Source organism: Siniperca chuatsi, linkage group LG20 (genome assembly GCF_020085105.1).
Source record: "Siniperca chuatsi isolate FFG_IHB_CAS linkage group LG20, ASM2008510v1, whole genome shotgun sequence".
Taxonomy (NCBI): domain Eukaryota; kingdom Metazoa; phylum Chordata; class Actinopteri; order Centrarchiformes; family Sinipercidae; genus Siniperca; species Siniperca chuatsi.
In genome coordinates this window covers 9,282,220-9,297,399 of record NC_058061.1, presented here as the reverse complement: position 1 = coordinate 9,297,399, position 15,180 = coordinate 9,282,220, and the positions used below count along the sequence as shown (strand labels likewise).

Genomic DNA, 15,180 nt, shown 5'->3' with positions numbered 1-15,180 from the left:
TACTTGGGGGCCAAGATGGAGCTGCATTTCAGCTTAATAACACCCAGCAGCTGGCAGCGTTGTCTGTTCTACCCCTGCAGTCGCTTTCTCTTTGCATCAAGAACAAACATCAGCCCATATACTCCACAGACAGCATTACAGGATGGCATTTTAATAAGCCTCACTTTCAAGGCAAATTTCCCTTTTTTCTCCTGTTCATCTTTTGCCACCAAGAAGAGAAGGAAGAGAACACGGTGGCCTGCATAATATTACATCTCCACAGTCAAATACCATGTGAATTTGTGTTGCAGTAACTCTTTACGCCCACACACTCTCCCTCTGACTCCCCCCTTCCCCTTACTGCAACCACAACCACCACCTCACCCTGCTCCAGCGCCTTCAGTGGCTCACGTGCTGCAGCACACTCCGATGAGTCCCACGCTTCAGAGGAAAAATTCTTCACACTCAAGTCCAGAGGGGCAGCAAAGTGTGGGGGCGTCATCCCCGCTTCCAGGGGAACGGAAGATGTTACTCCTATCAATGTGATGAAGCAGACTTAATTTGCAAAGATATCTGAGTAAAGCATGAGGGGAAGAGATGCTGCTGGAATGCAATGATGGTTCAAAACAATGAAACCAGATTTGACCACCTTAACAACATGAATTAATTTGTCTTTTATCAATCAGTTTTATTCCAAAATAAGGTTTGATTAAATGAGCCAGAGTGGAAAAGGGAATCACTTGACAATTGCTTTTGCAACAACCTGTTTTTTAAGTTTTTTGATGATTTTTTTTTTTTTGGAAATTCAAATATGTGCTTCTTAACAGGATATTGTGTATGCTCTTTTGCACAGTGTGTGACTTTACCTGAATATGTTGTCTGTATTGTATTTATTGTCATGACACTGCTGCCTTCTTAGTCAGGTCTCCCTTGAAAAGAAATGTAAACAAGACTTTAAAGAAGAAAAGATAATAATATACCTTGAATATATCCAACAATGATGACATCATTTAACGTGTATGAAATTCATAATAAATGACTTATATAAATATTGTTCCAAGTAAAAAAAAGAACACATTTTACACGTCAGATGTGTCATTTATTTTTTTATTTGTTTTATCTGTTTTTTTCTGCAAGCATAAGTTTTGATTATGTGAAAAGAAGGAAACTCTGTGGAATCAATGCAATTTTCTTTTTCTAGTAGGAATCCCCACTTAACTCTTATCAATGTTTTTTGTCTTTTACTGTTTCTCACAGGAGACGGGGGAGAGATCAAGTAGCCCACACACTGTGCAGTGTGTGCGGACTGGAGGGGGGATGCCTCGAGAGCGCATCACAGGACGACAAAACCCCACTGCAAGACGTAGTGCCATAATAGAGCAGCTTTGGCACGAGAGCTGGTCTCTTGTAGTTTCTAGGAAAAGGGGGAGATCGCTCCAAAGAATCCCCAAACATACTTCTCATCATGCCGGAATCCTCCTGATCATCTTTGCTCGCGTACAATGTAGTGGAGAGAAAAAGGGGATCTCCACTGGTGGAGAGATCTGGGGATGCATGGACACGGTTATGGGTGATTAATGCCATTTCTCTGCTGCAAAACAAGACTGGATATGCACACAAAAAGTGGGGATAAGTGAGTTTCGTGGCCCACAGGATGGACACTGCAGAGGTAATTCTCTCTGTTTTGGTGGTTGTGATTATTATAGTGTCGTTGCTGTCCAACGTCCTGGTGCTGATCTGCTTTCTGTACAACCCGGAGATCCGCAAGCAGGTACCAGGTCTGTTCAACCTCAACCTCACCTTCTGCAACTTGTTGCTGACCGTGTCCAACATGCCGCTCACTTTGGTGGGACTTGTCAGTAAGGCTCAGCCGGGAGGAGAAAGCTTTTGCCAGATCGTGGGCTTCCTGGAGACCTTCCTGTCCACCAACTCGATGCTGAGCATGGCAGCTCTGAGCATCGACAGGTGGATCGCGGTGGTGTTCCCCCTGAGGTACCACTCCAAAATGCGCCATAAAGACGCGGCTTTTGTGCTCGGGTACACGTGGGCGCACTCTATGTCCTTCTCCACGGTGGCCACCTGCCTCTCCTGGGTGGGATACCACCGGCTTTACGCGTCCTGCACCCTGTCCAACCCGAAGGCGAGCAGTCGGACCCAGTTTGTTATCTTCACCGTCTTCTTCCACTCGTTCACCTTTCTCCTGTCTTTTATAGTGCTATGTGTCACATACCTCAAAGTGCTTAAAGTGGCAAGGTTTCACTGTAAGAGGATCGACGTTATTACAATGCAAACTTTGGTGCTGCTGGTGGATATACACCCCAGGTGAGCCCCCTTAACGTCTTAGTCATGTTTGTATTACTCTTGCATCAGGTACCTCTTACTAACCTATAGCAATCTGCACATTTAGAAAGCAAATATCAAGATTGTTCAGTTAGAAGAGAGTATTTAGAAAAAAAGAACAAAATGTACAAATCAACCCTCTGGTCAAAAAGGGGAAAAACTCCCTGGGAGCAGTTGTAGTTGGTGCCATCTTTCCTTTTTGTATTGATGTTGAAGCCTGAAATTACCCTTTTCTGTAGGCCTATCTGTCATGACAATAAAACAGTACAGTTAATGATGCTTTTCCATCTTTGCACTGACATTTGAATTGTGTCCTCAGAAATGTCATCCAGTGATTGCTTTACTCTGCCTCCATAAAGTATAGTTAAAAACAATATACTGTATATATCTTATAGTGTGTGTGTGTATGTGTGTGCGTAGGAGATCAGTCAGCCTGTCGTTACTCACACTGGTGACCTCCATTTCATAAAATATCACTTGAAGCAGTGTGATATCATGACATCACAGCCATGGTGCACACACAAAGTCACAGGCAAGTGTTGAAATTGTAATTCTTGAAGTAGGGATCTTCACTTTGTATTACACCAGCGTCTTTGGGATAAATATATTATTTTACCTCAGCTCAGCCTCTGCTAGCTTCTCCTATATTTAACCCCTGCACAACACAAGTACACCCACTCCTTGCTGTCTATATGAGAATTTTAGAGACACTTTGTTGTCTTCCCTGAGTGTGTCCCACTGATTATAAACCAGTTGAACTCTCTGTATTTCCAGTGTTCGCCAGCGTTGCCTGGAGGAACAGAAGAGGCGACGACAGAGAGCGACAAGGAAGATCAGCACCTTCATCGGCACCTTCATGCTCTGCTTCGCTCCCTATGTGATCACGAGGTGAGTGTTGGGGAGACCCCTGCAGGGGGGGAGAGGGAAACCACGCTGGCACACTGCGGCGTACGCAGCCCTTTTGTTTTGCTGGTATCCCCCAAACCTCCCTTCTCTGCTGTCAACCCCCCACCCACCGCCTCTCTCTGCCTCCTCTCTGCTTCCTCGCAATTCCTCTCCACACTGGCCAGAGTTGGAAGATGAGATTGGCTGACCTTGTGATAAGTAATATGCCTCTGCTCTGCTGTTGCTGCTGCATTAGCACTTTTCTCCTCAAGTTCGTTGGGTGCATCAGTTAGTCAGGTAGAATCCACTGGCATCAATCACTGGACAAGTGAGTGAGACAAATAAATGAGTATGCATGTGAGAAGGAAGTTTTATTTGTACAAAAAAATATATGATTTTAACTTGAGGACATGAGAATATCAAACAATATAGTGTACAGGGAGAGGAAAGAAACCCAAGAGTGGCTTATTGATTACCTCTAATATAAACAGTATTCAAAATTTCCAAGATATATCTAGATTACATTAAAATAATCACAAAAACAAAATTAGAAGTAAACAAATACAGATGTTCATGGGTTGGTTCTCCCAAATACAAATTTAAAAATGTATTTTATTTTCCATCTTGTCACTTTTTCACCTTGCTTTGAACAGTTTTCATTGTGACTATTTCCAATGAAGAAATAGTTCCTGGGGATTATCCAGAGTAACAGGGACACCATTTTTAGAAGAAGATGTTGCTGTTGAAGATTTTAAATGTCTTTTTTCACTGTCCTACCTCAAAAGAAACCCCATTCACCTCCATTGTATTTGGAAAACATTTAAAGTAATTGTGGATGGTAGTGAAACAATATGGTAGCCCATTTCCACCAATGTGATGAAAAAAAAATCCTGTAAATCGTTATGAGAAACTTTCTTGAAATTACTTAGTATCTCAAAATAATGATTTAGTATCTCAAAATAATGACTTAGTATTGCAACATAATGAGAAACTTTCTCAAAATGTTGACTAAATATCTCAAAATGAGAAAGTTGTTAATCTCATTATTTTGAGATACTAACTCATTATTTTTAGATAAGTAAGTCATTATTTTGAGAAAAATGCTCATTATTTTGCAATGCTAAGTCATTATTTTCCCTTAAAGTCACAGTTTGACATCTGATGTCATAAGTATTGTGTAATTTCCTGTTAGTATAATACAATTAAGTATGTTGATATCTTGTATACTAACTGCAAAATAAGAGCTGTGTCCCTATACTGCATACTAATTCTATACATTATGTACTACATACAAATAATCATAGTATACTGTTTTACTGTTTTAATTATATAGTACATGCAACATCCGACACCCATCAAACTACAACTTTGGGAGCTCACTGCAAGTTAAACTTTAGAGATAGAAAGTAAAATATCTTAAGATTGATTACTTATTCTTGTTTTACAAGATCTTTCTGAAGCTGTTTCAGCAGCATCCACTCTCAAAAATCGATATATATATATATATATATATATATATAAAATAATTTGGGTGAACTAACCCTTTAAGATAAAATTATAACCTAATGAGAAAAAGGTTCCATAAATTAGTACCCTCATCCCCTGTACTGTCTGACTGTCTGGTAGGGCATGAAATTATCTACAAGATGTTGCTCTTTGAATTTTATCTTGTAAATATTGCCCATTAACATCTTTAATTACAATATTAAATTGGGAGAAGTTGGACTTTTTGAAATGAAACCAGGTTGTCATACAGTATATAAAGCTCTGGAGGCTTTGATATTGAGTTTTTCATCGACTCAGGCAACAAACTGTCAGCAATGAATGTCCATAGCAGCACTGTAGATGCTGAATATATTACGCTAAAAGCTCCTCCGCTGACTCTCTGATGCTCATTTGTTGTCAGGGTCATCATGTGTATAGTAAAAGCCCTGCTGTGCCGGGTGGCAGCTGACTTAACCTCCTGTTCACTCCGGTGCTGTGGGGTGTGTGGGCAAATGCCAGTGATGGCTACTGGCCCATGTAAGGCCAGTGTTAATGTGCTGACAGAGCTTGATTGTGGACAGAGTAATCATACAGAGTGCAAGAGTAGAGGATCAACAATTTTTTTATACCTCTTATGACACCACGTACGGTAAAATATTTTTATACTTGACAGAAATGAGTGTGAAAGCACCAATTTTATGTCTTTATGAGCATGACTGAGATCAGCTACTTTGAGATGCAGACAACAGGCAAGACTGTAAAGCTCATTAGGTGATCTTTTAAATCAAATATACAGTATTTTAACTACAGAGTATTTTTTTCCACAGACTGCTGGAAGAACTCACTGTCCTCTGTCCTTTAAGATTATCTGCTCAGCCCTCAGTCTAATACTGTATTAAATAACAATCAAAGTTAATTGGCTTGTTTCCAGACACTCATTACTGCTTAGACAGGTCTGTTTTATCCTTCCGGTGGCTCTGCCTCTGCCTTTTCTGACATGAAGTGCTGCTGGCTGCAAATGAGAACTGAGATGAAAAGTAGCCTCACACGTAGTTTGACTTGACAGCTGCCTACATTTTATCTTGTGGGTGATTACAAACAATAACTTAAGACAGAATAAGTACTTACTGAGGTGACTCTATATAGAAATAAACACTAGTTCTCTACATAATAATAATAATACAGTAGTAAAGAAGCACCCTTCTCCCAACAATAAAAAAAGATGTTAAGGGCAACAGTGTCTTGCAAATGTATTTCTATTCCTGCATAATAAGCTTAGGGCATGCATGTCTTTTCCAGCATGTTGACTTGCCTTTCCACCACTCTCTCTCTCTCTCATCACCCTCTCTTTATGCTTGCCTGCAGGATCGTGGAGTTATTTCCAGCAGTGCCTATCAACCCCCACTGGGGAATTGTCTCCAAGTGCTTAACTTACAGCAAGGCAGCCTGCGACCCCTTCGTGTACTCCCTGCTCCGACACCAGTACAAGAAGACATGCACTGACATCATCAACAGGCTGCTGAAGCGTAGCTCCTTGAACGCGTCCGGGCGCATGCACGAGAACCATGGCAACAGCATACCGACGGCAGAGTGACAGGGAGCGGACTGATGGGATACGGTCCGAGGGTTGACCTGGCAACTGTCAGGGAAATATGAAGCTGATTTATCGTCGATGAAGAAGAGAACAAATATTGGTTGTTTCTGTCCACGTCTGTTTGAATTTGGTCTGACATGCCCAAAAAAGAAAAAAGTCGCTACAGACAAGGGCAAATCTCTGCACAGGAATACCACTGTGCTTGCATATTGAGTGCCCGGAACAGCAGATCAGTGCAGTGAACTTGTTGTGGGGACAATAAGCAATGGCAGATTTCACATCCACCTGGAAAGACAGATGTGCTCGCCCAAGAAGAACGGCCAGTTCATAGCCTCATTATTTTAACTAGGGTAGCTTTAAGTCTGACATAAGATATATTGAATTTGCAGAATATCTGTTTTGACATTATTGTAGTATATATTCACATTATCTAAAAAAGAATAAGGAACAGCTATATGTCTGTTTTAGTCTGTGCAAAGTGACAAGTTGATACGTTCATACTGTATGTAGCACTGAAGAACTAGTCTAACCAAAACTTACAAAACCAAGTCCCCTAATTGTAATACAGATGAAAACATACAGCAGACAGTGCCGCTGCAGAATTCGGCTCAGGTTATTTGAGACTTGATGGGGTAAAACATACTCCCAACAAAACAGATTTTAGGGTACTTTTATTTTTGTAGTAAATTGCCTTGTAGTAGTGTAAGGGACAACAAAGGAAAAAGCAAGATAATGTTTTTTTGTGTGTGTTTCGTGTGTGTAAACACATTGCCATCATTTGTGCTTTCAGCACCCATTTTGAAAAACTTACTGACTCGGCCAAGCAGAGTTTTAATGGGTAAAATGGACCTTCAAACCGGCTGCCTTTGCTGTCATGACTGACGTGTGCCCCTCAGGTTGTTTAGTCAAGTGGAGTGTGATTGACTGCACTTACCCGAGTTTGTACTCACTGAGAGGAGTAAGAGACTGCTTTCATGCTTTCTCACACATTTGGACAGGAAGATGGACAGGAAAAGACAATGTATATGATGTCTTTATTTTCCTTTACTTAGCAGAGTAATCACATGTAAACTAATGACCATGTGTTCATGTGATATTTAATACCAATTACGTCCATGCAAGGATACCATCAATCCTTAGAACAAACCAGCTCTGAAAGCAGAAGAAATATCTTTTTGCTTTAGTCAGTGGTAAAGACATAGACATAGTCTCTGCTTTATGTTTCTAAACATCTAATGCACATTGAATGTGTAGAGTGATATTTCTGACAGCACCTTGAAGGCACCACATAATATTTATTTGGGTAACCCTGTCACAATTTATTGAACATGCTAATACTATTTATACTGCTCAGACTCAATGGAGGCAATCATCATACTCTTAATCAAGATTAATTGCTTGTTTTTGGGCCCCCAAAACTGATCATAGCAGTTAGACTATGCTACTATGCTATAGCTGGTATGACTACTTGGAATGTGGAGGGTCAGCTAAGCTAACTAGCTTAGATTTCCTCAGTATGGCTAGATTGCAATATTTATGTTACTAGTGCAAGGACTAGATTTCATAATATTAACCGTCTCCTCTGATCCAATAGTTTCTACCTCCAGAGGTGACTCGTTTTCGATAAACACAATAGGACATGTCTCAAACTAAGCAAAGCAATAGATGTTAAAAATCATCATGTGACACTTATAATTATATAATAATAGAAGATATATATATATATATATATATATATATATATATATATATATATATATATATATATATATATATATATAATAGAATTTATTATAATAGAAGAAAAAGAAAACCAGGAAATGATGACATTTGAGAAGATGGAACCACTGAATTTTAGGCATTTTTGCTTAAAAAATCGCTTAAACAATGATTTATTTCTGTCGATTGACTACTCTATTAATTGATTTATTGTTTCAGCTCTAATAATCTCCCTGGGAAACATTAATTAGAAGGTTTAAACTAGCAACAGTAAATTATGGAGGATGAGGGGACGAGGGTCGTCATCAAAGAAGGGATTTTAAATAATCATCACTAACATCTTGGTTTTGTTGTGCATTGAGAGTACCCCATTGTTATTTAAAACTAGAAAACTGCGTCTGTTTGAAAAGATGCTGTGCAGTGTAATATGGTATCTGTCGCTATGTTAAGCAGTTTAATTCTTAGCACATCAGGGAATAAATATCACTTCAGTCTATGAAACATTTCAGAGTGGAAACCGCAAGGTAGACTGGTTATAGGTCAAGCAGGCTGGTCTTCAATGAACTAGAACTGACAAAATGTATCTTCAGCTCCCATTTTAATTATTCTGTTTCCAGAGCAGCTTTGCTTCCCAGAAATACTTAATAACTAAGTGTTTTTAAAAAAGGTACTTGGCAACCAGTATATGTTTTTTATGAGATGGATAGCTATAGAACAATACCACCTTTTAACTTTCACATTGAATAGATACATATTCTGTTTATTTATTTAATCCCATTGCTTGTGCAGTACAGGAGTTTCCAGGCATTTCTTGGAGACACGCCTAAACCCAAGAGCCCTCTTGACTGACAAAGTGTTATCCGGTCCACTACATGTTGTACCTATTATATACATTTTTTTTCTGTATCAGAAGACAGGCAGCTCTGTATCAGAGGGCTTTTGACTGGGCTCCACTTGTTGTAGAGTTGACATACTGTAGATAGAGGTGCTTCAACGCCTTAGTTCAGAAAACAGAGAATACAGAAAGTTTATTTTATGGAAATCTAATTTTCAGTTTACACTGTTCAGTTAGGATTTTTGGATTTGGATACACAATACATTTAGACATGCAGGGGGGCAACAGTGAAATACTGTATGTGTCTACAGTTAGTGCCAAAATTATTAGTGATGCCCAGTGAGCCAAATATTAGTAGCTGCAGTTCATTTTCTGAAAACATCAGAGAAAATATTTATGTAATCACTAATAAATACTTATTTGCTTTTATTTTGTGTTATTATTATACTGAGGAGAAATGGTTGTCTTGGATATAAGATACAATGCATAGTATTGTATGACGCTCCAAGACAACCAATGCCTTAAATTCTGTACTATATGGTGGTTTAGAGTTTTTCCATTCACAATGGCATATGGATATCTTGAATCTTGATAGGATCAATCATTGCCTTATTCACTTCCGTTCACTAAAACATAATCATCTAGAATCTGCCTCTGTACTTCTGTACCCTAATTCTGTTTTCCATGGTAATTTCTCGCTGATGTTTTGCACTGATGTAGAGTAGTTATTTTTCTCATAAATGGTGACTATAGTTAGTGGTGAAAAACATGAAACAATAGATGTTGACAGATTTAGATAAATGACAACGTAAAAAGTATTTTTGTGTCCTTTTGATATACGTACATGTAATTTATGACAACACTGTATTTGTTTGAGTGTTACAGAATGTGCTGCTTCAAATGTAAGTTAAGTTTTAACTGTTGTTGATAGTTGACAGTGAATTGAGTGTAATATACCTCATTTTGTTATGGTGACTGACTTGACTGGCTGAAGTGTTTTGTTATGTACCTCCTAATTTATTAAATCGTTGGCGCGATGCTGCTGCTGCTAAATATCGCTAAGATGACAAACAGTTGATGACGGTGGTGATGGTGACAGGTGACGGTGATGATGATGACTCCTGTTTCTATCTGTTGATGATAAGATGAGAATATTATATATATGGTTTTTATGGTGATTGTAATTGTAATGTTGGTGAAAATGAGGAATATGACTGTTTCAGATTTTGACCATGATGATTAAAGTAAACTGTAGACTTTACCAAAATGGTCTCGTACTGTCCAATACCATAACAAATACCATAATATAGAGTGAACAACGACACAGCAAGTAATGTAACTAACATTAGCTAGGTTGTGGGTTAGCAAACTATCGCTACAGTTGCTGCTGCGAAGCTAACAGCCAGAGAGGACGAGACGGTTTCCCAGCCAGCAAACCAACTCCAGACAGCAATACTCACAACTCTCCTGCTTCTATAGCTAACATCACAACAACAGCATATCTTGGCAAACTAGAAAGTAAGCTGAATGTCATTTAATGTTACCTGACACACAAATCATGGCCGGAATGGCTGGAGTAGTGTTGTGTGGCTCGGTCTGAGCCACTTTGATTGTTTCCCATTTACAGAACCAGGGCTGTGTGCAAATACCGGATTTTTTTTTCAGCGCACACACTGAACAGCTAGCAGACTGTGAGGAGATAGCCGCTGAATTTGACAAAAAGATGTGTATTGGATTAGAATTGCAAACCCCATCTTTAAAAAGAGGACGAAGAAAGAGATTTAGCGTTTTTTTTCCTTTTGCTCAGGTATTTCACTGTAGGCAGACGTCTTTAAAATTTTAACAGTTTAGATGGCTTAATGACGTAGACATAGACATAATTTAGTCTAAATTATGCTCATGGGTTCTGGTAAAATGGGTATCTGCTGGTTCACTCAGAAGGCATTGCCATTTTAAGAAAGCTAAAACAACAATTATTTTAACTTCACCTCCCATGAGGCTTTGACAGTTTGCCATTGGCTAAAAAAACATGGAATATGTTGTTGTTGAATGCTAACAAAATAATTAATTTTTTTCCAGATTTTATGATGACATTATATTGAACACGGCCAGTTTGCTTTTTTCTAGCCGTTCCTTAAACTAGCAAGACTGTGTTTTTCTCTGCACGAATATATCATTCAAAAACAATGGTATAGCTTTTTGTTTTTAATAGTTTTTGGACAACAGTGGCGCTCTATGGCACAGAAGTATAAGCTATATCAGACTGTGGCTACACAGACAACATAATTCAATTCAATTCAATGATAAATTCATTGTTGGTTTGGGTCTGTTGAGGAGATTTGGTGATGATAGAAAAAAGATAAAATAACACCTCTGTAAAAGATAGCTTAACCATTCAATATTCAGAAAAAGTTGCTGTGGAAACTGCTCACTTGCATTGCAACAGTGGTTCAGTGATAAATCTGTGCCATAATCACATCTTTAATCCACTTTTTATTTGAGGAATCAGTATGTTTGGGGAGAAGAGACAAAACGGGAGGGTTTGACAAGACTGATATGACTTTCAGCTTTTGTATCTGCAGCAATTCGAACTGTTTCCACCTGCAATCAGTCACAGCCAGAGGGAAGCGATTTTTCTGTTCACACCACAGTGCAGGAAGTAATGAAACAACATCAGCGACTAAGATGGCCTTGACTGTAAATGACTGAGATTCTGTACACTGATTCACACCCCAGGAGCCAGTGATTATCTGGTGGGCAGCACTGACCGTAAGAAACGGCTTGATCATGATTGGTCTCAACCAACTCGGTCAACTGACCCCCCTGAGTGAGCAATAAATCACAACTCAAAGTGAAAAGTGGACACCTCGCTCTGTAAAACACAGAAATGTTTGTTGTGTTTCTCCCTTTGACTTGGGACCAGGAATCAAAAGAGGTTAACTTCAGAGCTCTGAAAGTCTGAATCCCTAGCCAGTTTTGTTTGTTTAGTCATTGAAACAACATATCTGAAATCTGTGTAAAGCTATACTCATGCTTTCAAGTGATTTAGTACAGTGGGGCAGTGAAGATTAATTTTCTTGTTAAATGTGTGAATGTAAAATGACACATTTATCCAGTCATTGGTTAAAAAAACAAAAAAAAAACAGAGTTGAATAACATCTCTTTTGACAGGTACTTGGAAAACCTCAAAATAAAATAGAGGGTATGAAAAGAGATCACTGATTGCTAAGAATATATGTTGTGTTTGTTTTTTCTGCTGCAAACCACAAAAAATATAAATGCACAAACATCTCCAATGAAGGCTATGAATGCTTTTTTGTGTTTCATCCAAACTCTAAAAACCTCAACAAACTTCACTTTGGCTTTTGCCTCCACATCTGAATGACATACCAGTGAATTTGTGGAAATTGTGATAGAGAATTCAGCATCTGCGTCGTATATCAATAAACAAAAAGCTTGCAGTGCTTATAATTCCACTTGTGCTCTTTTTTCTCTCCCATATGTCACCATATGCTTTCTGTCTGTGTGTACTAGAAAATATGTGATACATATTGTCACTGTCCAGTTATGACATATGTGTGGCTGCTGTTTCGAAGTGTCATTGCTAAACACCATTTTTTAATGAAACTTATGGGAAAGCTGTACGGGTCAGTTTTTGTTGCAGATCAGGGTCCAGTATTGTCACCATGTGTCTATTAAGGCCCCCACACCCACAGCCCACCCACACAGGTGGTTTCAAACATTTTGGCTGATAAGTCCTCAGGACTGTGTGGGAGTGTACAGACTGTGCTTGACTGACATCCCCCTCCCTTTGAGCTTGCTCGTTCATCATTCTTTTGGGCTGTTGTTGCATTAATGTCATATTACGAGTTATTGTAAGTACGTGTTTCCGAATTGTAATTGGTTCACGTCAACTTCCAAGTTGTAATTACAACCTAGAAACTCGAAAGCTCTGACATAGCCAACTGGCCGCTTACTAATACAGAAGTGCCAGAAAACAAAGCAAAAGATGGCTCACATCTGGGATAGAACATCATTCAATGTAATTGAACCCAAATGGATTTAATGGACATGCCATTATATTGTTATTCAGTATTTTAATCCTCATATCAGATTCAGAATCAGACATACTTTATTGATCCCCGAGGGGAAACTCTTTTGTTACAGCAGTTCCCTATCACGTCAGTGCACACAGGAATAGAAGTACTAAGCAAAAAATATAATACACTATAATACAGGTCAGATAAATTAAGTACCAAGTGGGTATATGACCAACTCTGTCATCATAAAACTGTCTTGATGACGTGAACGCTCGCAAGTTATTAACATTGGAATCTTTCCCATTTCTACCATCCATCCCCTATGACGTGAACACAGTATGTGTCTTAAATCACTCCCTCATCCGCTCATTCACTACTCCATAAATAATAGACCCTCAAAAGTTTACTGTGTAGTGAGCAGTAAATTGAGATTTCAGACACACACATCATCATTTTGTGTCATCACTGACAGGTGTGGAGTCACACAGCGGTAGTTTTCACATGTACAAAAAGCGACACATTGCATTGTCTAAAAAAGGTCTATGGGAGTTTGGTAACGTCACAGAAATACCAAAAATTGCTCTGCCCCCCTGAGCAGAAGTCTAATTAGAGATAATAACCCAAAACACCTGTGTGGGATTGCAGAGCCTTTAAGCATGTAACCGTTCCCTGATGTTAACCTTGTTGCCTCACCCTAATCATACTTTAACCATTGTTTATTTGCAAAAACCGCAGACTGTACAGACTGTACTTTACTGATATCTCTCTCACTCTTCTCTCAATTTTGTTGCATCTTTTATCATTCTTATTAGTAAATGAAGTTTGGTGACCTCATGTAATTCCCAGCATAACTCCACCCAACATCAACCTGAGCAGAGGGCTAATTGACAAGAGGAAACTCCTGTGTGAGTGTGCAAGGCCTTTAATATATTTGGATAAGTGTGAAAATGAATGTATTTGATATCCCTTATGGTTTTCTATATTTGGTTCCCACATATCCTGCAACTGTCACAAAACATAGATGACACACGCATAACTATAAACAGCTGTGAGGGATCCTAAACAATTTGATGGTATTTCAGCAAAAGATTTGAACAGACTATCCTTGTACAAAGCCCTATTATTCCTGGATGTTTTAAATGCAGATTAAACATTTATTAAAATATCAAATTTATAGGACTGTGAAGCCATAGTGGGGGTGTGTGCTCTCTGAGTGCTTTGTAGTTGCATTTGTAAAAAATAATTATGCTATGTAGATAAGTCATAGTAATTATTTTTCTTCAACTAAATACGTATCATCTACAAAACCTCCTATGTGGCCCCAGTCATACACACATACATATAGACAGACTCCTGACATATAGAGATTCCTTTCTTTATAGTTAGTTACTGCTACAGCACCACTTATTGGCAAAATGGCACTAAATTTGTCATGGTCACTCAGACATCATATCTACACATGTCCACCAAAAGTGGTTGCAATAGCAGGAAGCGTTCAGGAGATATGACATTTTTTGTCCTGTCCACAGTATTTGAGCAAACTTTGAGGGCCAGCTATAGCAAAACTGTATGGAATATCAAAAATCCGAAAAAGTAACCTTTTCTTGTCTGGACCTGCAGAATCCAGGAAAGAAAGATATTGTTTCTGAGGCTTACGGTTCAAAAGTTACAGGCCAAAACGTAAAGTTCATTGTTATAGCACCACCATCTGGCCAAATTGCACCAAATTCAATACTGCACTCCATTGGGTCCTCAGCACTACACTCGCTAAGTGTGAAGCTGATCGAATGAATGGTTCTCGAGAAAATCAAAGGACAGACAGACAGACAGACAGAGATTCCTAGATCCAGAGTTTCTGCTTGGATCAGCTGTGTGATGACTCCACCGATAGTGTGTGCCTGGTGGGTGGAGTTGGTTTGCTCTTTTACTAAATGTCTAGCATCTGCACTGGGGCTGCTACAGATTAAAAGGACTGTCTCACTGGGCAGTCACTTCTAGACTTCCTGGCAGCCTCCCACACAACAACAAGTTTTGCTCACTCATACTGTACACACAATGCTGATCTGTGGTCTGATCTTATGGTTTGGGTTTGGTTAATGATTGTTAAATTACTTTCAATCTAATTCCCTGTGTGGTTTCCCATTTTGTTGCTCGAGCCAGGCAGTAACAGTGGATAATCATGTTTTTGTCATCATTGATAAGGATTTGTTTTACAGTCAGACATACCAGATTCACAGAGCAAGCAAGTACTGATATTAAGATATTTCGCATTGGCGTATTGGCTTGACTTTTATTTGGAAATG

At 39.0% G+C, this 15,180-nt stretch overlaps 1 protein-coding gene across 1 annotated transcript; it reads left to right on the top strand.

Annotated features, from left to right (window-relative positions):
- The first annotated feature begins 1,098 nt into the window (after positions 1-1,098).
- Positions 1,099-7,988, top strand: LOC122868040 (G-protein coupled receptor 26-like). The gene is made up of 3 exons (XM_044179583.1): positions 1,099-2,301; positions 3,094-3,207; positions 6,055-7,988. Exons 1-3 carry the CDS (start codon positions 1,634-1,636, stop codon positions 6,281-6,283), a joined length of 1,011 nt encoding a protein of 336 aa, XP_044035518.1. The 5' UTR covers positions 1,099-1,633; the 3' UTR covers positions 6,284-7,988.
- The last annotated feature ends 7,192 nt before the right edge of the window (positions 7,989-15,180 follow it).

Excerpts from the sequence above, each read along its gene's own strand:
- LOC122868040 (XM_044179583.1), top strand. The coding sequence starts at position 1,634 with ATGGACACTGCAGAGGTAATTCTCTCTGTTTTGGTGGTTGTGATTATT. Across the intron at positions 2,302-3,093 it reads CTGGTGGATATACACCCCAG|TGTTCGCCAGCGTTGCCTGG; the intron begins GTGAGCCCCCTT and ends CTGTATTTCCAG. Across the intron at positions 3,208-6,054 it reads GCTCCCTATGTGATCACGAG|GATCGTGGAGTTATTTCCAG; the intron begins GTGAGTGTTGGG and ends GCTTGCCTGCAG.